At 51.6% G+C, this 21212-nt stretch overlaps 3 protein-coding genes across 6 annotated transcripts; 2 read left to right on the forward strand and 1 right to left on the reverse strand.

The window, feature by feature from the left end:
• The first annotated feature begins 1086 nt into the window (after positions 1-1086).
• Positions 1087-10337, forward strand: SLC35A2 (solute carrier family 35 member A2). Of its 2 annotated transcripts, none has more exons than XM_045288297.1 (4): positions 1087-1177; positions 2768-2950; positions 6714-6865; positions 9050-10337. In XM_045288297.1, exons 1-4 carry the CDS (start codon positions 1087-1089, stop codon positions 9404-9406), a joined length of 783 nt encoding a protein of 260 aa, XP_045144232.1. In that variant the 3' UTR covers positions 9407-10337. The 2 variants fall into 2 exon arrangements, with proteins under 2 accessions (XP_045144232.1, XP_004713215.1); XM_004713158.4 differs by having other exon boundaries at positions 8460-9283.
• A 591-nt stretch (positions 10338-10928) lies between these two features.
• On the reverse strand, positions 10929-15688 carry PQBP1 (polyglutamine binding protein 1). Of its 3 annotated transcripts, none has more exons than XM_045288329.1 (7): positions 15574-15688; positions 15109-15192; positions 12410-12521; positions 12081-12193; positions 11589-11894; positions 11343-11406; positions 10929-11159 (listed from the first exon to the last, which is right to left on the reverse strand). In XM_045288329.1, the coding sequence occupies exons 2-7, from the start codon at positions 15173-15175 to the stop codon at positions 11003-11005; spliced, it is 819 nt and encodes a 272-aa protein (XP_045144264.1). In that variant the 5' UTR covers positions 15176-15192; positions 15574-15688; the 3' UTR covers positions 10929-11002. The 3 variants fall into 3 exon arrangements, with proteins under 3 accessions (XP_045144264.1, XP_045144266.1, XP_045144265.1); XM_045288331.1 differs by having other exon boundaries at positions 15585-15639; XM_045288330.1 differs by lacking the exon at positions 15574-15688 and adding an exon at positions 15374-15430.
• A 144-nt stretch (positions 15689-15832) lies between these two features.
• TIMM17B (translocase of inner mitochondrial membrane 17B) lies at positions 15833-20419 on the forward strand. Its single transcript, XM_004713165.2, has 6 exons — positions 15833-15920; positions 16599-16698; positions 18549-18612; positions 19643-19771; positions 19855-19965; positions 20055-20419. The coding sequence occupies exons 1-6, from the start codon at positions 15895-15897 to the stop codon at positions 20141-20143; spliced, it is 519 nt and encodes a 172-aa protein (XP_004713222.1). The 5' UTR covers positions 15833-15894; the 3' UTR covers positions 20144-20419.
• The last annotated feature ends 793 nt before the right edge of the window (positions 20420-21212 follow it).

Consider the following 21212-nt stretch of genomic DNA (forward strand, 5'->3'; position numbering starts at 1 on the left):
GACTGGCCATTCAGAGATACGGAACCCTGAGCCCCAAGGAAGATCAGACAGATCGCGTCTCTACTTTGGGGTACCTGACGAAGTCTTAGGGGCTTATTGGAACAGGCTCACAAAGAAACACTGCCCCTCACCCTAGCACTCATGCTAAGTACATGCAGGAGGACTCCATGGGAGAGAAGTGAGAAACAAGCTGCATTTCCCATCTTCACCTTTCCCCCTGCTCAACCCTCTCTTCGCTCCCTCCTCAACTGCCCTGCACTATATAGCATCTTTGTTTTACGTGTCTGGCATCGCTGCCACCCTCCTCCGACTCTGCTTTCAAATGCCATTTGACCAGTGAGCACTTTTCCCTGCTGGCTTACCTGCCTTTCCTGTCGCTGTGCCTGTCTGTCCCCATCTCCCTTTTACTTCCCCAACCCTTCCCTTGCCCAACCCTCCCCTCCCAGGTGCAACTCTGCTTTCTTCAGCGGTCTACCTTGAACCGCACTCCTTTGATAGGCTGGCGTACTTGAGTGACGCTCACCTGCCCTGCCCCTCGTCCTCAGGCCTCTCAAACCTGATGTTCCCCTTGGATTCCCGCGGGCTTCCTACGGGGCGGGGCCTGACGGAGGCGGGGCGAAGTGGGACTTCAGCCCCCACCGAGTGTACTTCGGAGTTCCTGATTTCGAAAGGGAGGTAGCTGAAGGAGATGCCAATGAGACGCCCAGTTAGACGAGATTGACAGTGGTGGGACTGGGTAGGGAGCGGGGCCCAGGGATAAATGAACCAATGAGACGAAGAGAAAGGATGGGCGAGTGACGCGCAAGCCAGAGAAGAAAGGTGGCCAAAAGGGAAGCCACGGGCGGGTTTAATAGTTGCGATGGACCGAGAAGGCTATGCAAAGTGGGCGAGCGGCGTCGCCGGCCGCGTCCCCAGTCCCTCGGGCCCAACCTCGAGGAAGCCCTCTTAGATTCCGCGGCCGAGTAAAACCTGTGTCCAGTCCGACCCCGCACTGTCCCCACCCTCACTCCGGCTACTCGGAAGCGGAAGTTACAGACACGGAAGTGGCCTGCTGTTGCCGAGGGGACGGGCCAGGCAGATGCCAACATGGCAGCTGTTGGGGCTGCTGGTTCCACTGCGGCGACTGGGCCAGGGGTGGTCCCAGTGGGGGCTTTGGAGCCTGGGACCGCGAGTGCGGGTGAGACGGGCTGCGGCCAAGCAGTCCGCGGCGGGGCGGGGGCTGGGATTGCTGCGATCGGGAAGATTCCTCGCTGAAACTAAAGGGAGCATCCCTTATGCACCGACCTATGCCTGTCAGAAAGGGAGAACAGGGTGGACCATTGTGAATGCAGAGAAGACACCCTTCTGATGGTGGTCCTTCCTTTTATGGGACCCTAAGACCTTCTGAGCATGTGGAATTCTTTGTAGAAGGGACAGAACATTGGGGGGGGGGCTCATCCTTAGAGACTGGAAAGACTTCTGAAGGTGGTGGTTTCTTCCTTATAGAGAGACAGGGGCCCCTTTGAGTTAGGGTGGGGCGAGGCCTTCCTGCTATGAGTAGAAGGTCCATTTTGACAGGATGCCATTTAGTATAAAGGGAGACATTTATTGCAGGGTGGGGATGGGGGCAGTCTCCTTAATGGAGGTAGAGTTCGTTTTATGGTGAAGTAGGAGAGTTCTTCCTTATACGACAGAGAAAGAATGTTTGGAGTGTGCTGGGGCCTGCCTTGTGAGTGTGGGTCAAACGCAGAAAACTCACTTCACTCTCATCCAGTTGATTCTGGCTCATCGTGGCCCGATAGGACAGGGTAGAATTTCTCTGTGGATCTCTAAGGCTGTAAATCGTGAAGTAGAATGCCCCATCTTTCTCCCTCGGAGCAGCCCTGTTCCCGGGGTTCCTATGATTGTGGGCAGAACAAGGAATAATACAAGGAGTAGAAGTGAATGGAGGTAGGAAAAAGACTACTATGGAGTCCTGAGAACTGGTTCCTTTTATGGTTGAGGGACCCAGACCATGGTCAGCAGGGTACTCAATCCTTCCTTGTATGGGAGTTTAATCCTTAGGACAGTGGGAGAATCATGTTGGACCTCAGTCTGGTTTGGGAGGAGTATGCCGTCGTGGGGAAGGGTTTGAGAGGGCATTCTGGGGACAAGGATCATTCCATATGGGATGCGTAGACCATTCTGAGTGAGAGAACTGGAGCATTTCTTCAAGTCGACCATTCCTTGGGAGATTTACATGCTTTATATCAGCAATCTCATTCCTGGTTTGGGATAGCATTCTTTACCTGGGACAATGTTTTGTTGACTAGGAGTATCGTTTCATAGAGATCTTTCATTTTCTCAGCTCTGAAATGAGAAACCATGTAGTTCCTTTGACCATCAGCATGATAGAGGAGGCCATTGAGGTAATCCATATGGATCCCTTAACTCAGTGACAGGCATATGGTTAGCAATAAATGTCAAGAATGTAGTTGTTTGGTATTCTGTCTAAGGGAGAATTCTCACTCGAGAGGTAGAGACAGGGTCCAGGGGGATGTTCAGAGCCTGCTCAACTACTGACACCTCAGTAAGGATTCCGGGTATGGGCTGTACTTGGCTGTAGCCAATTCTGCCTTTGGCTGAGGCAATGGAAGGGGGCGAATCAGGCCCACATCGGGGTGGGGTGGAACGGGCCAAGGGAGGAGAAAGTGTTGGTGGCTAAGAGGATCCTGGTTGAGAAGAGAGACGGGACAAGTCATGCAGCTCTGATCCTCTCCTTCTCCCCTGGTCCTTCTGTTCCTTACAGCTCACCGGCGCCTCAAGTACATATCCTTAGCCGTGCTGGTGGTCCAGAATGCATCCCTCATCCTCAGCATCCGCTACACTCGCACGCTGCCTGGGGATCGCTTCTTTGCCACCACCGCTGTGGTCATGGCAGAAGTGCTCAAAGGTCTCACCTGCCTGCTGCTGCTCTTCGCGCAGAAGAGGGGTATGAACCAAGGGGGCGGGTGGGGGGATTGGTGGGTGGTATTCTACACACATGGAAAGTTGGTTGGGAGAGTTTCTGTCTGTGAAAATGCTGGGGGAGTGTATACAGGCAGCTAAGCTGCTTTGCTTCCCATCCCTCCGGCTCTTCAGTAGCTGCGCCCTCACTTTTATACTCCTAAGGCCCCTGGAACTGACCTCTGTGTAGGCTGTACGAGTGAGAGAATCTATGCCCATAAAAAGTCCACAGGGTAACAGGTGACTCTTACCTGACAGTTTGTTTACTTACTTTCTATTATGAAGAATTGTAATAAAATACAAAATCAAATAGAAGAGTAACGCCATGTGCCACCTGCCAGATCAAACAGTTGTCCGCTGCTGGACCCTCAGCCACTCAGCAGGGTCGATGATCCCCGGTCACGCTGTCTGCAGACCCTCTGTCCCCTAGCATTTTGAGGTAAATCCCACATGTCATTGTACACATAAATGTTTTAGTACATACTCCAAAAATGAACTGCAATAACTAATTCCTACCTCAAAAAAAATGACAGGAAGTCAAATGCTAACAGTCAAATAACAAAATAACCAGGTTGTGTTAAAATGTGTAATTATGTTTTAAATGTCATAAAAGTTCATAAACATTTGAACCAAGTTTGTATACTGGCAGTGTTTTGTTGATAGGCCCTTTTAGTCTGTTAGTCTTCAAACAATCACAACAGCAACAGACCAAATGTACCGCCATCGAGTCCATTCTAACTCATGGTGACCTCATAGGACAGAGTCGAATTACTCTTTTGGGTGTCTAAGACTTTAAATCTTTACTGGAACAGAAACCCTCATCTTCATCCTGAGGAGCAGCTGGTGGGTATGAACCAGTAACCTTATGGTTAGCAGCTCAGTGAGTAGCCCAATATGCTTATGCCACCAAAGTTCCTTATAAATCTGTAAGTCCCACCTCCCCCCACTGGTGCTTATTTCCCCCTCTTGCAAGTAGACTTTGGGTAGTCTGGATTTGACTGATAACCTCCCTTGTGGTATCATGTAATATGTTCTTCTGTCCTTTGGTAGCATAGTGGGTTATACATCAGATTGCTAACTACAAAGTCATCAGTTCGAAACCAGGAGTCACTCCAGTGGAGACAGGCAAGGCTTCTACTCCCATAGAGAGTGATAGTCTTGGAAACCCTGAGGGTCACTTCTACCCTGCCCTACAAGGTCACTGTGAGTCAGAATCAACACCATGGCAGTGAGGTTTTTTTGTCCCCCACCCTGCCGCCCCCCTCCCCCCAGCCTGTCTGTCCTCTGTAAGACTTTCTTGTGGCGGAGTGGGTTATGCATGGAACTGCTAGTTCCCCCACCCACCCACCCCTGATAATGAGACTGTCTGCTTCTTGTCAGAGTTAAAGTCTAGAAAACCCCAAAGAAGGCCGTTCTACTCTGTCCTGTAGGGTCAGAATCGACTCAAGGGCAGTGAGGTTGGTTTGGGTCTGGTCTTTTCTACAAAGTATAAGTTGGGACTCTTTGCTAATTTAAATGCCTCCTTGAAGTGCTTCTACTTAAAAATGTTTCCAATAGTTTCTCTTTAAAAAACCTCGTATGTGAAAAGTTAGAGATCAATTAGCTGGCTTTGACCTACGTGGCATCGGGGCTACATATTGGGCTGCTGTTTTCTATTCCTGTAAAGTGTTACTGTCTCAGAAACCCATGCGGCCCGCTCCTAAATGGTTGCTATGGGTCAAAATCGATTCATTGGCAGTGAGATTGGTTTGGTTGGGAGCCCTCTATGTTTACAGCGAAGGAAACATTTCTATTCCCTCCTGAACTCCAAGTCCTTGGAAAGCATCAGCTTAAGAGCCCTGCCTGTTCTTCTCTTTATTGGTTCAACGAGGAGTGGCCGTTTTATGTCATGCCCTTCACAGGCTGTGGAGGTTCACCGGTTAGTAATGCAGACATGAATCTTGTCCCCACCCCGGCTGACGTTATTTATTTTATATATTAACTCTTTATTGTGAATTAGGTGAAGATTTATAGTACGGATCATCAGTTTTAGATTCACTGACTCCTCAACATTTGGTTTCAACTGATCCATAGTGACCCTCCCAATGTACCCTCAATGTCTCTTCCGGTTTCTGTTTCTGCGCTTTGTCCTTGGGTAGGGTACTAAACCTCTGATTCTCAGTGGTCCGTTAGTCTATCACAGGAGTGGGTTCAGCTCCTGACTTGAATGGTGGACTAAAGGTTTTAGTCTCTGGGGTCCCACTAGTCTCTTTCTCTGACTAGCAAGCCTGGTCTCTCTCATGATTTTGAGGGGTCTTTTTATATTTAGCTCCTACTCTACCCAGGACCTTCGAATGTGGGTCCTTTTTCAGAGCGGTTGGTGATGGTAGCTGGACACCATCTAGTTCTTCTGTTCTTGCTTGTGGATTCCGAGGTTTGCTGGGTCCCTTCATCCACTGGACTCATTGTTTCCATATGTCTTTTGATTTTTAGCACACTTCTTTCCGTATGGCCCCTGTTGCTCTTCACCCAAGTAGGGTATAGAAAATTAACTTTGTAGGCACTGAGATTTAGTCGCAAACAGAATTCCTGGGATCAGAGTGCTTTTTCAGTTTTCTGAACCCTTTGGGGGTTGAACGACCCTTTCACAGGGGTCGCCCGATTCATAGCAGTAGCAAAATGACAGTGATGAAGTAGCGACGAAAATAATTTTACGGTTGGGGGGGGTCACCACAACATGAGGAACTGCGTGAAAGAGTCGCAGCATTAGGAAGGTTGAGAGCCACTGTTTTAGATGGAGAGGGAAAAAAGAGTTACAAACTTAAATTACAGGCCCAGGTCCCCCAAATGTTATTTCCTCCTGAATTAGTCTGATGGTAAAACCTAGCCTGCTCTGACCTAGTGTGGGACTCTGTGTGTATTTTTGTTCTGTATTTGTCCTCCTTGGTGTGAATATCCCTAGCATTCATTGTGGAAATGTGAAGGCCCCTGTGTGTATACCAAAGGCAGAGTTTTGTGCACAAGCCCAAGCCCCTGCAAGAGTGCCCGGGAGAACCTTGCGCACGGGAGTCGCGGAGATCTTCCTGGAGGAGCACCTTCAGCTGAGACTTAAAAGATGAACTGGCAAAAGCATAGATCAAGCTTCGCAAAGGCCAGAAATGAGGGCGTGTGCGGATTATTATCTCGTAATTGATTCTCATTTAGGCACTGCAGTAGGTCCTAACAGGACTGTCTGAATGCCCAAGCCTGAACATGTCAGGGGCAACTTGGGGTGTCTAAAGCCCAAGATGAGCCCCATGGGAAATGGCCCTTGCCACCCTCAGGCCGCTCACAGGCCAGTAAGGAGCTAGGATAAATCCAGCCAAAATGCCCCCTCTGTTTCATCAGTTCCTGTTTAATGATGACTGACTGCTCCAACGTCTACTGAGGGCTTTCCATGAGTGGGGCTCTGTGAGAGGGAGGCAAGCTGCAAGATGAGTGAAACATGGGCCATGATTCTCTGGCACTCCCGGGGCTCTAGATGATTCTTTTGTGTCCTAGTTACCCGAGTGGGCCAACTGAGGACCGGGTGATCATGCAGAGAAAACAATGCAGGCCTTATTCCCCACCTCAGGGCATCACATTCTGGTGGCGACTGGAACTGGTCTTGCCCTCCAGGGTCACAGGCTGGTTGGGGAGGCACAGGGACAAGGTCTGGTCCCAGTCTCTAGGGCCTCCCCAACTCAGCAGTCAATTCTGAAACAGCCTCCTGCTCCTCCCCACTCCTCCAGGTAACTTGAAGCACTTGGTTCTCTTCCTCCACGAGGCCGTCCTGGTGCAATATGTGGACACTCTCAAACTCGCAGTGCCCTCCCTCATCTATACCTTGCAGAACAACCTCCAGTATGTTGCTATTTCCAACTTGCCAGCTGCTACTTTCCAGGTGAGCCCCAAGTCCCGCATGCCCCCCCCCCCAGGGGACCTGGTTGGTTTGGGGGATAATGGAATGTTCTGGGAGGGCTGCAGAGAGCAAGAGCTGTTTCCTCCTCAAAAGTCCTGAGAACTCCTGCAACCGCAGATCCCTTGCTTTGTGAAAACGGGGGCGGGAATGGAAATACCTGGAATCACCAGCATGCTGCGAAGCTTCAAAAAAGAAAGAAACAAAATAATAAGTTACAAATTATCAAGGGTTCAGGAGGGAGGGGGGAGCGGGGAGGGAGGGGGGAAAAAGAGGACCTGATGCCCGGGGCTTAAGTGGAGAGCAAATGTTTTGAGAATGATGAGGGCAATGAATGTACAAATGTGCTTTACACAATTGATGTATGTATGGATTGTGATAAGAGTTGTATGAGCCCCTAATAAAACGATTTAAAAAATTTAAAAGAAAGAATGCCCATGAAGAGCCCTTAGTTGGCAATAAACTTTAAGCTCTCTGAAAGCAATGTTGTAAAATGCTCAGGAGGCATAGTGGGTTTAACACTGAGCTCTACTGAGTGCAAGGTCAGTGGTTCAAACCTACCAGCTGCTCTGTCAGAAGATGATGAGGCTTTCTTCTCCCATAAAGATTTTAAATTCTCAGAAACCCAATGGGGCAGTTTTACTCTGTTGTATAGGGTTGTTGTGTTAGAATTAACTCGCTGGCAGTGGATTTGGGTTTATTTTCCGAAGAGCCTGGATGCTGGGGCCAGGCTGCCAGAGTTCAAATCCCAGGTATGCCACTTTCTGGTTGTCTGATATTAGGCAGGTCACCTAACTTTTCTGTGCCTTAATTTTCTCAACTTGAAATTGAGGGTTATAACAGTACCTACCTCATATGGGTGTGAGGATTCAGTGAGCTATTTCACAGAACATACTTAGACCCACATCTGACATGTACTTGAGTGCCATGTAAATGTTTGCTAATATTGCTCTGTGGTTGACTAATGTATACCAAAGTAGATCCCTGCGAAACCTTTATCTGTCAAGACCTCCTCACTCACAAAGCCTACCATTTACTCATTACCTACCCTGTGTGAAGGAGCCCTGATGACATAGTGGGTTAGGCATTGGACTGCCAACCACAAGGTCAGCAGTTCAAAACCACCAGCTATTCCTCAGGAGAAAGATGAAGCTTTCTACTCCCACGAAGGGCTGCCCACAGGGGCAGTTCTACCCTGCCCTCTAGCATTGCTGAGTCTGCCTCCACTTGATGGCAGTGAGTTGGCTGGCCGGCCTACATGCATTGGCCTTGCCTTCTAGGACTCAGGGCAAATACTTTGTCCCTAGTCACCCAGCTAGATAGTAGTGGGTTTGGGAGGTGGACTTGGGTGTGGCCAAGGACTTCCTGGCATAGCCATTCTGTCATGTACTTTCTGGGAGTCACTCAAAGCTGATCTCACTACCGTTCAGTTTATGGCCAGTGGTTGGGTATTATTGCTGTTTTTATTGTCAGCTGCCCCGCCCTGGCCCTCTGTTGTGCCTGGGGGCCCACAGTAAGTGCTGTTCCCCATGGGCTACATTAGGGTCAGCCCTCAGTGCCTTCCGCATGTCACTCACAGGTGACGTACCAGCTGAAGATCCTGACCACGGCGCTGTTCTCCGTGCTCATGCTGAACCGCAGCCTGACACGGCTGCAGTGGGCCTCCCTGCTGCTCCTCTTCACTGGCGTCGCCATTGTCCAGGCGCAGCAAGCCGGAGGCGGGAGCCCACGGCCACTGGATCAGAACCCCGGGGCAGGCCTTGCAGCTGTGGTGGCCTCCTGCCTCTCCTCAGGCTTCGCAGGCGTCTACTTTGAGAAGATCCTCAAAGGCAGCTCAGGCTCCGTGTGGCTGCGCAACCTGCAGCTCGGCCTCTTTGGCACAGCACTGGGCCTGGTGGGGCTCTGGTGGGCCGAGGGCACTGCCGTGGCCCGCCGCGGCTTCTTTTTTGGGTACACACCTGCTGTCTGGGGTGTCGTGCTCAACCAGGCCTTCGGTGGGCTCCTGGTGGCTGTTGTCGTCAAGTACGCTGACAACATTCTCAAGGGCTTTGCCACCTCCCTGTCCATAGTGCTGTCCACTGTTGCCTCCATTCGCCTCTTTGGTTTCCACGTGGACCCATTATTCGCCCTGGGCGCCGGGCTTGTCATCGGTGCCGTCTACCTCTACAGCCTTCCCCGAGGTGCAGCCCAGGCCTCAGCCACAGCCTCCGGGCCCTCCATGCACCAGCAGCCTCCCGGGCAACCGCCACCGCCGCCACCGCCGCCCGCCTCCCACCGCGGAGACCTCAGCCAGGAGCCCTTTCTGCCAAAGTCAGTGCTGGTGAAGTGAGGGTTGGCAGTGGTGGGGGAGCTAGGGAGGGGCCGGGGGTGGAGGGTGGTAGGTGGCTGGGGCTGGCAGGCAGTCTGGGCGTCATTGAGAGGTGGAGGAGGGGGCATCACCTCACCCTTTCGGATAGGCTGACCTCTCTCCCTAGAGGAGGTTTTAGGACTGGTTGCCTAGGCCAGCCCCTTGTGGGACAGGGTTAGGGATGTCATTCAAGGATCTTTTTTGTTTGTTTTTTGTCTGCCTCTGTCCGTTGGAGTTGTCCTCTCTCACATCTGAGAGAGCCCCTCCCAGCCTTTGCGCCTTCTGTTTAAGGAAAGGACAGATTGGCCAGAAGTCCTACTGCTCTCTAGTAATCACGGATGCCTACCTATGGGGCTCAACCTCCCATAGTTTCGAGGCCTTTTTTCCTCCCTCTCCACCACACTGGATCATGTCAGCAGCTTGGTCTCCCATGTGGACTTGAAGCTGCTTCTCTGAGACCCCCGTGAAACTGGACTCCTTGGGAATGCCTGGGGAGCAGAGGGCAAGGGTGATTGTTCATGGCTGCTGAACTTCCGCCATCAGCCTTGTCAGGGGGAAGGTGTGCAATCGGGGCTGTCGGGTGTAGTGTTTTGGGTTTTGATTCACAGTGTAATTGAATAATTGATAATCCAGGGTGGAGGAAGGGGCGGGGAGTGGGGGGCCGGTCTTTGCTGCCAGTGACTGAATCTCGTTGAATCTGAGACCGTCAGCTACCGGATGCAGTTATTTTCTGAAACATCCGGAGAGGAAAAATAAAGCTGCCAATCACACTCTTAATACCCCACTGGCTGTATGATGTACCCTTAAGGTACGTGCGTGCATGTATGTGTGAGAGAAAAGGGGGTGGGTCCTAGAATTGATGAAACATGGAACCTGCCCCTTGCATTCCCCAAAGCTTATTAACCCTTTAACTGTACTCGTGTGTGTGTGTGTGTGTGTGTGTGTGTGTGTGTGTACACATGCACGCATGGGAGGTGTCTGGGCTGTCTTTGCTATATGTAAATAGAGCCATTGGATCTTTATTTTTGATTAATTTGTTGATTTTTTGATTTGTTTTCTAAGGAACTGTAATGAATACCCAATGCCAAATAAAGATGTTGTATTTATTTAGTCCATGTGCTGCTTTCTGATCCTGGGGGGTGGGGGGGAATGCACGTGCACTCGCTCGCTCACTCACTCACTCACTCGCTCGCTCACTCCAAGGCATTGCTACTAACCCAGGGTGCCAGCCCCACTGCTGTTGCCCTTGGCTTGCTCAGGAAACCCAACTGCCACCCCGGCCCACCGCAGCTTTCTGTATTTCTTTCCTCCCATTCCTACCACAGGTTGCTCACCAAGGTGAAGGGCTCGTAGCCGCTGGGATTGAAGACGTTGCCCTGGCCCAGTTGGGGCCAAACTCTGATCAGTATTGGGGGGGGGGGTGAGGTAGACCCTAAACTCCCTGCTCCCACCACCACCCTCTTCCTTCCCAGGCTGAGCTGGCATGAATAACCTTTCTCTGGTTATGAGGGCATGGGCATGGCCCTACTCAGCCTTCAGCTCGGCCAACCTCATTCCCTTTCCATCCCCCCAGTACTTCTTAGGTGAATTTTTACAAATAAAGTGTGTTTTGCATCTCGCTGGCTGGGAAGCTGAGGGGGAAAGCAAGTGAGAGGGTGGGTAAGGGGAGGCAGGTGGAAGGACGTACTCAGGTCTCATAAGCATGATCCCAAGAAAAGCTTTTATTAAACACCCTCCAACCCTGCCCCTCCAACCCAGGGCTGCTGTGCACTGGCTCAGTCCTGCTGCTTGGTTCGGGAGGCCTCGGCATTGGCCCGGAGCACAGCCCCCGGGGACGGGTATGGGCGCTGCTGGAAGAGGGGTCCGGCTGCTGTTGTGTCTGCACCTGTCTTGGCCTCGTTCCGCTTGGGGAGCCCTGTTGACCATGTGCCCCTGGGGTGGGAAGGAATACACAGAAGACCGGGTGGGACTGTGGGGTGGGCTGGATCCCTCTGCCCAGGCCCGTGAGGAAATCAGGGAGAGGGAAAAAGTGATGCATAAAGGGCTGGCGATCTTTGGTTTGGGGAGAGTCAGGGGGTGGGAGAAAGGCTGGTGAATTGAGGGGTTGTCACTTACCGGGGCGCATCTGAGTATGAGCTGGGGTCCATGGGATCTAACTCCTCATCCTTTCGGCTTGCCACTGTGGAAGGAAGTGGGAGGGTGAAGTGCTGCGCAGGAGGAGCCTGGATTACCAAACACCTCCCCCCTGGCCGCAGCAGCACACTTGTTCCCCGGGGGGTGGGCTGAGGAGCATGCTGCCTCCCATTTTGCGTCGTAGACAGCTCGCTTACTTCCCCCTAGTCCCGGCCCTGCTCAGCTTACCCTTCTTGCTCTTGGGGTATGGAGCAAGCTCCTCCCGGCGATGGTGACGCCGTTCTTTAGCCTCTTCTCGGTCTGCTTTGTCATACCCGCGGTCACGGTCTCGATCTTTGTCCCGCTCTCTTTCTCTGTCTACCTTGTCATAGCTACGCTCTCGATCTCTGTCCAATTTGTCATGGGCCCGGTCCGGCTTCTCATGGGCCCGGTCGGGCTTGTCGTGGGCCCGGTCGGGCTTGTCGTGGGCCCGGTCGGGCTTGTCGTGGGCCCGGTCGGGCTTATCATGGCTCCAGTCCGACTTCTCCTCAACCTCTGGGGAGGCAGAGAAAACCTTGACATAACCTCCTTCCTCCCACCCCAACCCCAGGCCAACTTTCCCTTCAAGCACCTCTAGCCTGGAGCGAGGCTTATCTAGTCTCACCTGTTCTCTGATCTGTAATTTCCTTACCCCCAGTCTGAGAACTGCTAGAATAGCTTCAGGCACCCTTGTCAACTCACCTGCATTACTGCTTCTGAGCTTCTTAGCAGATTTGGTGACAACGAAGCTGGGGTCATGTGGGGAAAGCCAGGACACAAGGTCTGTGTCCACATTCCAGTAGTAAGGGAGCCCGCTGCAGGGCGACAAGGGGGGGAGGGAGCATCAGTCAGTACAGGTGTTCTCCGCCTCAACCCAGATCTCTGCCTGTACCTGCCCATATCAGGACCCCCAGAACTCTTCCCTGGTGTGTCACCCATAAACCCCAAGGCCAGGGATCACCCAGGGAGGGTCTGATTGGGAGTCATCCACCCCACACTGTCCCCCACCCCAACCAAGTCCCCAGACTCACCAGGAAGGATCAAACACCTTGTACCAGCTGGGTGGCAGGCCCTCCAACCGGGTAGCCTCATAGTCCACTGGGTCATCATCATAGTCCTCAGCAATGATCTCTTCCTCTGGCTCTGGCAGGATAAGGAAGGGGCGGGGGCAGTAGTTAAGGGGCAGGGGAGTCTCATCCTGCCCTCAGGGCCGCTTGCGAGCTAACGAGCCAGCCATGTTCACGTTCCAATACCTGACAAATCGTAAATGACACGAGGGCACACGCATGTGTGCACGCCAGGAAGCAGATAAAAATACTACTGGCCCCAAACCACAAATATCTGAACATAAGGGGACTCATCCTCAAATGATCCACATCTAGCATGGTTTTTTTTAATTTCATTTATTTATCGTCAGAAATAAATATTTCACAAGACATAATTACATTTTTTTTTCTTAGAAAGATACCATATTTTTATTACCTAAGATAATACATAAGACACCAAAGAATTCATTTTTATGTGCTATAACTAGTAAGAGAGCTTAGTAAAAAATGCAATATAACTAAATGTGGTAATTTTTTAAAACTAGGAGGGTTAGTACAAGAGTTCAGAAAATAGTTACCGAATATGAATGGTAAAACTGATAGAATGTAAAATGAAGAAAATCCTAGTCTTTATTCTGAAGCTAGATCAATACCATATCTTTTTTGGTACATATGTTGCCATCATTCTTTTCTACACATTTCTTTTCTTTTTTTTAATCATTTAATTAGGGGCTCATACAACTCTTATCACAATCCATACATACATTAATTGTGTAAAGCACATTTGTACATTCATTATCCTCATTCTCAAAACATTTGCTCTCCACCTGAGCCCCTGGCTACATATTGTTTTTGTGATGAATCACTATGGTTTAATTATGTTCAATTTGTAATAATGAAAATACACCCCGCCTACCAGATATTTACATGACGATTCATCCCAAATCTAGTATGTTTCTGGGTTCCATTGATAAGCCATACTGTTATCCAGACCTATCTGATTGCAGAGTTTAAAGTGCCAAGGGTTTATCCAATCATTGCTCTGGATCCATTTAATTCCTGAGTGGCAAGATATTATTGGCAAAGGGCCCACGGCAGAGACCTGCAGGTGTCCGTTGATAAAATACAAAGGTGCATATGAGCAGCTCTGGTGTCTGCCCTTTATTAGGCCTTTAACAGATTTCAGCTACTGGATGCCATTAACAATGAAATGTGTGTTTCAGCATAGAGCATAGTACCTGTTGCAAAATATGCCCCAAATAGAAGTCTGCTACTGTGGTTAGTATTGTTAATCAGATGCGAGGTCAACAGCACAGGGTTTAAAATGACTCCATAGGTTTGAAATGACTCTCAGTGGTCACTATCAGAATTATTAACCTTAAGGTCTATGTCCCAGAGCAAGCCATTAACTGATGTAGATTTCAACATGATGAACAGTAAAAAGTACTTTTCAGTGGAGCCCTGGAGGCTCTGTCTTGTTCATGTTGGACTGCTAACCAGGGCATCTGTGGTTCAAACCTGCCCCAGCTGTTCTGTGGAAGGGATGAGACTGTTTTCATAAAGATTTGGAAACCTTATATATCAGAGGTCCCCAAACTTATTTGGGATACTGCCACCCTTTCAGAAACAAACAAAAAAACAATTACTCAGCATCCTCAACCCCAACAGTGAACATTTTCTTTATTACTGTATAGCCCACCATCGAGGATAAAGTGTAAGTGCTTACTACTTTTGCAGCCCCCGTGTCATCATCCCCCCAATTGGTCCAGTGCCCACCAAGCGGTGGTATCGCCCACTTTGGGAAACACTGCTATACAGAGTCGCCCTGGGTCAGAATCTGCTCCACGGGAGTGGGTGAGTAGTGGCCACACCACAGCCTAAAATTAATGCCTACTTTCAATATTATTCATAATAAGGCATAAATATTAGCATCAGCAACAGTGTCGGCCTAAATGCTAGTCTCACTAGTATTATTTCATGCAGTGAGCAGAAAGTGCATGCCAGGCACTCAAAGCCAACTCCTAGTGACCCTGTAGAACCGGGTAGAGCTGCCCTGTGGGTTTCTAAGACTGTAGCTCTTTACCTGAGCAAAAGCCGCATGGCTCTCCCACAGAGTAGCTGGTGTTTTCTAACTACTGACCTTGAGATTTCCAGCCCAACCTGTAACCTGGTGTTTTGTAACTACTGACCTTGAGATTTCCAGCCCAACCTGTAACCACCACATCCCCCAAGGCTCCTCACGCCAGCTACTCCGTAGCCCAAAATATATGTCAGAGGCTGATACGGTGACCAGTAATTACATAGGAGTGGGCTTCAACAAGGTCATGGGGAAAAAATGGTTTGAAAAGACAATGGAATTTTTCCACGAATTCTTTGAAACCCCATAGTCTCATCAGCACAGTGGCAACAGCCGCCTGTAATAATGTTAACAACTAAGTATCAACATCTCGAGGGCGGTGGAGTACTTGGCATGCTGGAGCCTGCAGTAGATATCTGCTCCTCTTACTATTGTATACTTTGTTACCACTCCACGGAAACTGGGCTGCCAAAAGCCAAAACAAGCACCAGCTGTCGGTATTGTGGAGGATAAAGCAGTTGTGCCCCTACTTAATGTATGTTAATATCCACAACAAAGTTGCCACCCAGCCAAGCACATGGTGAGCCCTTCTGCTCTTAGCTCTCACCGGGCTCCAGATGTTTGAGGATGCCTCTCTTGGCCAGCCGGGTCTGCAGCGCCACGGGCAGTGGCATAGTGAATAGCCGAAAGTCTAAAATCCAGGAGAGAAGGATTAGAATTCAGATCTGTAACCAAGCGCGCACCCCTCCCCCCATCCCTCGCAACTATTCAGCTGAGCCCCCACCTCTCCTTCTGCGCCAGTAGCTGGGTGGGTGAGAACGCCAGCGCTCAAAAGGGAGTAAAGGAGCAATTTCCCCAACACTCTCACCTACCTTCTTCCAGTGCAGGCGTCTGGAATTTCACTCCCAAGCCCAGGCTCTGCCCGCAAAGGAAGTCAAGCGCGACCCTCCCCCTCCCGTGCCCTCATAATGGACTCACCCAACGTCCCCCTAAGACTGCCCGATGGGAGGAACCCAAGCGTTGAAATGGGGCCCAGTGAAGCACTTCCTCCAGCTCCCAAGAGGGTACCCACCCTGACGTTACCACTAGGTTCGTGGGCAGTGAGAGGCTGTCACGTCGGCGAGCTCGCCAGGCCCACACAGCTCTGCACTCCCAGAGCCCAGGAGGTCTTTGCTTCCTGAACCCTTAGGTAACCGGGAGACGCTAGAAGGCTACAGTGAATAGATGACGTCACCTGGGAGGCCAATGAGATCGGGAGTTTGGCCTTACGTGTAGCGAAGCAACCCAACCCTCGTCCTGGAATAGGTGGATCGCTCGGGCGCCCGGGCGCGCTTACTCGAGGGGCGTGGCCGCGCCACTTCGGGCCTGACTGCGCGGCAGGGTCGCCGGCGCCATGGAGGAGTACGCTCGGGAGCCTTGGTACGGCGGTGGGCGCTGGCATCGGCGCTGTGACCAGCTGGGGGGGGCGGGGGGTGGGGGAGGGCGCACCGGCCACGTGGCGCCACGCGGCAGATTTAGGAATTTAGCTCTTTTCACTCCCCTGCTTGGTTCTCCCACCCAGAGAGCCAGCCCCCGTGCATCCGCCCGGAGGAGGTGCGGCATGGGGCGAAGCCCGTCTCGTTGCCCCTGACTCTGGTCTCCTATCCCCTCTGTGTCAACACGCTGGTCGGATCCATTTCAGCTGGGGGCCGGGGGAGGAAGGGGTGGTGCGCCCTGGAGGCGAAATCCGCTGCGTTACCACGCGTGGCGTTTCTTAGCGCTCTTCAGGCAATGAAGGGTGGAGCCTGGATGAGCTTATTGTGGGCCCGAGGGGAGTACGGAGGCTCGATGGCAGTCAGTGGCTTTGTTTCTTTTAAAATAGATATATTTTTTAATTTAGCTAGCTGACACTTCTATGTCACTTATTTAAAGGTGCCCACTCTTTGCCTGTATCAATTCATTAGTCTTTAGTAGTAATAATGTGCCTGGCTGATTGCCTACATGGGCTGTGAAGGGGGTGGCGCGGGGAGCGGGAAGGGTGAAGAAAACCCGTGGAACACTACTACCGTGTCAGGGCCAGGCTCGTGTTAACCTCTTCCTCCTCGTTCCCTTTTGCAGCCCATGGCGCATTGTGGATGATTGTGGCGGAGCCTTCACCATGGGTGTCATGGGTGGCGGAGTGTTCCAGGCCATCAAAGGCTTCCGCAATGCCCCTGCTGTAAGCCTGGGCCGGTCCCCTGGCGGCGTGGGGGTTGGCCCACCAGCCTGCATCGGGTCCTGCCCTGAACACTGCCAGTCACATGCACTTATTCATTCTGATGCCTGCTCACCTACTACGTGCCAGCCCTGCTTTCCAGATATGGGGTCTTCGGGGGGAAACGACAAACATGGCCTCTGCTGTTCTCCTTGCCCCCCAAACCGGGGGCACCTCAATGGACATGCTGCCCTATGCAAACAAGCATCACCAAACCCTAGATGTGTATGCAGAGCCTAGCAGACTGTGCCTGTAAGAAGATTCTGTATCCAAAGCTTGGATAGAGGGAGCTCACAGAAGCTTAATTGACGGAGGGAAGGACAGCCCCCAAATCAAGCAAGGTCTTTTAATTGAACACAACTGTCTTATTTCTCTGACAACACCCTCACCCCACCACCTGGCACCAGGGGATCTCATGAAATATTGTGGCTTTAAATGCCATCTATTTGCCCAGGTCTCTGCAGTTTCACTATCTAGCCCCGTCTCTCCCTTGAACTCTATAGACACAACTGTCACCTTGACATCTCCCCTTGATTATGACCAACCTTCAACTTGCCAGGTCAAAATAGAGCTTCAGATCTAATCTCATCAGTCAGCCTCATCTCTGGAAATGACCCTTCCCGCTTCTAGTTGTCGAGGCACCAAACCTTAGCCTCATTCTCGTCTCCTCTTGTGTTTGCCCTGACACTTCATTATGCATCTATTCAGCAAAACTCCCAGACTCAGCCTCCACAACTTATGTTCTCACATGAGTGACTTCTCAATTCCTCTGTCACCATTCTGGCCGGAGTCCCTATGACTGCGGTCGTCTTCACGTTCATCACTTTGGAGTCTTGGACCACTTCAGTCAGAAGGTTCCTGATCCTTTTCCTTCCTTCTAATTCTCAAATAGCTCTGATTCTTTCAGATAAAAGCCAAACTCCTTGTTATGTCTCATACCAGTGCTTCCCCAAATGAGAGATACTGCCCCTGCCCCCACCCACCCCAGAGGAGGTGCCGAGTGATCCAGGGGCCCATGCTAAAGCAGTTAGCCACACTCTGTCCTGGCTTATAGGCAATAGTGCAAAAATTGTTAAAACCAGGGCACTGAGTACAATTTCTTTTTCCTGAAAAGGGGGTGTGAGGCCAAATCCGTTTGGGAACCTCTGCCTTCCACAGTCATACCTGCCTACCTCCCGGTGCCCATCTTTTACACTTCCTTGGCCATTTGACTTTACCCTCTCTGGCCTTTTCACTCTTCCTGCAGTACCCCTGGCTCATGCCTGCCTCACAGCCTTCGAACTTGCTGTCACCTTCACCAGAAACCCCCTTGCCTGGATCTTTGCCCATGCCTCTCCTCATCCTCAAGGTCTCAGTCCAAATGCCCCCGCCTTAAAGAGGCCTTTCCTGACAGGGCAGCCACTCTCTTATGTCTTTGTTCCTGCTTGTTCCTTCTGAAGTGCTTAGTGCTGCCCGGGACTCTCTTGTTTATTGGTTTGCAGCCTGACTCAGGATCCAACTTTCCCACTACAAGGTGAACTCCAAAAGGATCAGGACCCAGGCCTGGTTTGGTCACTGCCACGTCCCCGCGTTTAACATGGCGCCTGGCACATAGTAGGTGCTCAGTAATTATTGAGGCAATGAATGGATGATGATGGCTCAAGCCAGCTTTGAGATCACTTCTGGCAGGTGTTCCTTAGTGGTTTTTCCACAGCTCGGCCCTTAACGCCCCTAACGGCTCCCATCCCCATGCGTCCTTTCAAAGCCAGACAGACATTCCATCTGCCAGCGGCCATCCCTCTGCCCTGATTCCCCTTCTCCTTACTTTTCCCCAGGGGATTCGCCACCGTTTGAGAGGTAGTGTCAGTGCTGTGAGGATTCGAAGCCCCCAGATCGGAGGTGAGAGGCTTGTGAAGATAAGAGCGATGGTGGCAAACCTGGTGGGAAGAGCTTGCCCCTGTGGGCCTAGACTTCGAGTTGGAGGTCCAGATCCAGCCTGACTCTACCTGGGATTTCCTGTGGGGTGGTGACTGTACCCAACTGAACTTTGGGAACTGAGATGGCGGTGACAGTAGCCACCACTGTAGTTTGGTACCTAACAGATCAAGCATTTAAAGTAGACATCGTTATTAGGGTGGTTGTGTTAAGAACATGAATATCACTGACTGACTTTTAACAACTTGAGAAGTTAAATAGCCCACAGTGCCAAGAGTAGGACCTGGCAGAGAGGAAGCCCCCGGACAGCATTTTAGCTCTCCTTGTGGACTGCTTGGCTTTCCTAACCTGGGTCCTTCCCCCTGGTGGTGCAGGGGTTAAGCACCCAGCTGCTAACTAAAAGAACGCAGCTGGAGCCCGCCACCTGCCACCTGCTCTGGGAGAGACATGGCCATCCACTTCTGGAAACGTGACAGCTTGGGGAATCCTGTGGGGCAGGTCCATTCTGTCCTGTAGGGTTGCTGTGGGTTAGTATACTTAGTTCGTCGCCCTGCAACCAAGACCAGAATTTTGATTGTTGTGATGAGTTACAATGGTCAAAGCTGTTCCGTTGAAAACCATATACAGTAGAAGGTGAATCTACTGTATATACTCGTGTGTAAGCTGAGTTTTTCAGCACATTTTTAATGCAGATTTTATGGTAAAATTAGGTGCCCCGGCTGGTATTCGGGTCAGCTTGTACTCCAGTATAAACGGTACTTGTGAACGTTTCAGAACTCCCTCCAAAGTTGAAGGGTGAATTGATGGCCGTTGTGGATGACTTGAAGTGGGACCTACCACAGGACAGGGCAGACCAGAACTAGGTCTTGGGATTTTGCTGTCTGGGTGGTTCTTCTCTCTCTTGGGTAGCAAATTCCGCTGCTGGACATCCCCAGACTCTGAGACTTGGTGGTGTGAGAGTGCCGGGGAACACTGGGCCTTGATCTCCTTGCAGGTAGCTTTGCGGTATGGGGGGGCCTGTTTTCCACCATTGACTGTGGCTTGGTGCGGCTGCGGGGCAAGGAAGACCCCTGGAACTCCATCACCAGTGGAGCATTGACTGGTGCTGTGCTGGCAGCCCGCAGTAAGTACCCCCAGGCCTGACCCCAGCCCCAGCCCCCACATCTGCTTGCCCTCACCACTCTCTCTGCCTCCTCCCTACTCCAGGCGGCCCACTGGCCATGGTAGGCTCAGCCATGATGGGGGGCATCCTGTTGGCCCTCATCGAGGGTGTCGGCATCCTCCTCACTCGCTACACTGCCCAGCAGTTCCGCAATGGTGAGTACCTGGCTGGCACTGGCAGGGAGGGAGGCGCATGTACCAGCCAGTCTCCTCTGCTTGCTCTTATCTCCTTCTTCCCTCCTTAGTGTCCCCATTCCTGGAGGACCCCAGCCAGCAGCCCTCCAAGGAGGGTGCTCCAGCCCCAGGCTATCCTGGCTACCAGCAATACCACTGAGGAAGCGACCACCTAACGCCGCCACCGTGGGAACCCCTCCTCGGGCCCCCTCCCCGATGATCTACCTCGAAGGGAGGGCTGGCTCCCAGTTGGCCCCAGACCCCACCAGAGAGGGCCTCTCTTCTACTGCCCTGTCCCACGGTGGGGAGGGGGCACCACAGCCCCCTTTTCTCTCTCAGGGCATCCCTAGCCCCACACTCACATGTAACGGATTCTCACCCCGACCCCTTTGTGTGGTGCCCTGAAGAGTATTTAAAGCCAGTTTTGAAAAGTCTATTCATGGACTCCTTGGACTACCCATGTGAGCCCTGTTTCAAACAATGCGGCAGAGCCGGAGGACTGGGGGTCCAAAAGAGAGCAGATGCTAGTAAATGCCTGTGGGGCGAATGACGGAGAGGGGCCAAGAATGAATGTGAGGTACATGTACGGGGCGGTGTGGGGGCTAAGTGGTGAGTCCTGCCCCCAGAGGAACGGGTTTGGCAAGGAGTGCTAGATAAGCCTTGCAAGGGTGGTGGTGACTGTGTGGTTCTGTGAGTGGTGGCCCTGGGCAACCTCCCACACCCAACAGCCCTGCTCCCTCCCTCCCTCTTTCTCATCTCTCCCTCTCTACTTACCACAAGACTTCTGCTCTCTGATGCTCAGTGTCACCTGTCAGGATTTTCCAAAGGGGAGCCACAAAGAACCAGAACTGCTTTTCCCTTTGTGGGGGTGGGAAGGTACCACTCTAGGGCTGGTACAGACACTGTCTCCTCTCCCCAGAGGGCTCCGCTGAAGTGGAAGGTAGCACCTCTCTCCAGGCATCTGCCTCACAGAGGAATAAACCTGCCAGTGCAAATGCCCCAGGGCAGGGCATGGAGGGCGGGGCGCAAAGGCCTTCAATTGGAGTCAACTCTTTCCTCCACAGAAAAATCCCTATCTTGCCATCCAGCCTGAAGAAATGGAAGCATCATCTCTTTCTTCCTGAACAAGAGTCACAAGTGCTAGGTCCCTGGGTCTCCTAAGGCCTCATTAGGGAGCCAATGGGCCCTAGTAGGAACAGAGCTGTGACACCTCCTTGCTTGTGTGGCTC

This window comes from Echinops telfairi, unplaced genomic scaffold, assembly GCF_000313985.2.
Source record: "Echinops telfairi isolate 266 unplaced genomic scaffold, ASM31398v2 ScPeMD7_19;HRSCAF=73, whole genome shotgun sequence".
Classification (NCBI taxonomy): domain Eukaryota; kingdom Metazoa; phylum Chordata; class Mammalia; order Afrosoricida; family Tenrecidae; genus Echinops; species Echinops telfairi.

Bases quoted from the DNA above. Each gene is read 5' to 3' on its own strand.
- SLC35A2 (XM_004713158.4), top strand. From the start codon at position 1,087: ATGGCAGCTGTTGGGGCTGCTGGTTCCACTGCGGCGACTGGGCCAGGG. The intron at 1,178-2,767 runs GTGAGACGGGCT...TGTTCCTTACAG, and splicing joins GCCTGGGACCGCGAGTGCGG to CTCACCGGCGCCTCAAGTAC. The intron at 6,866-8,459 runs GTGAGCCCCAAG...TGTCACTCACAG, and splicing joins TGCCAGCTGCTACTTTCCAG to GTGACGTACCAGCTGAAGAT.
- PQBP1 (XM_045288329.1), bottom strand. From the start codon at position 15,175: ATGCCACTGCCCGTGGCGCTGCAGACCCGGCTGGCCAAGAGAGGCATC. The intron at 12,522-15,108 runs GTGAGAGCTAAG...TTATCCTGCCAG, and splicing joins CCTCAAACATCTGGAGCCCG to AGCCAGAGGAAGAGATCATT. The intron at 11,895-12,080 runs GTGAGTTGACAA...CTGCCTCCCCAG, and splicing joins GCTCAGAAGCAGTAATGCAG to AGGTTGAGGAGAAGTCGGAC.
- TIMM17B (XM_004713165.2), top strand. From the start codon at position 15,895: ATGGAGGAGTACGCTCGGGAGCCTTG. The intron at 18,613-19,642 runs GTGAGAGGCTTG...ATCTCCTTGCAG, and splicing joins TCGAAGCCCCCAGATCGGAG to GTAGCTTTGCGGTATGGGGG. The intron at 19,772-19,854 runs GTAAGTACCCCC...TCCCTACTCCAG, and splicing joins TGCTGTGCTGGCAGCCCGCA to GCGGCCCACTGGCCATGGTA.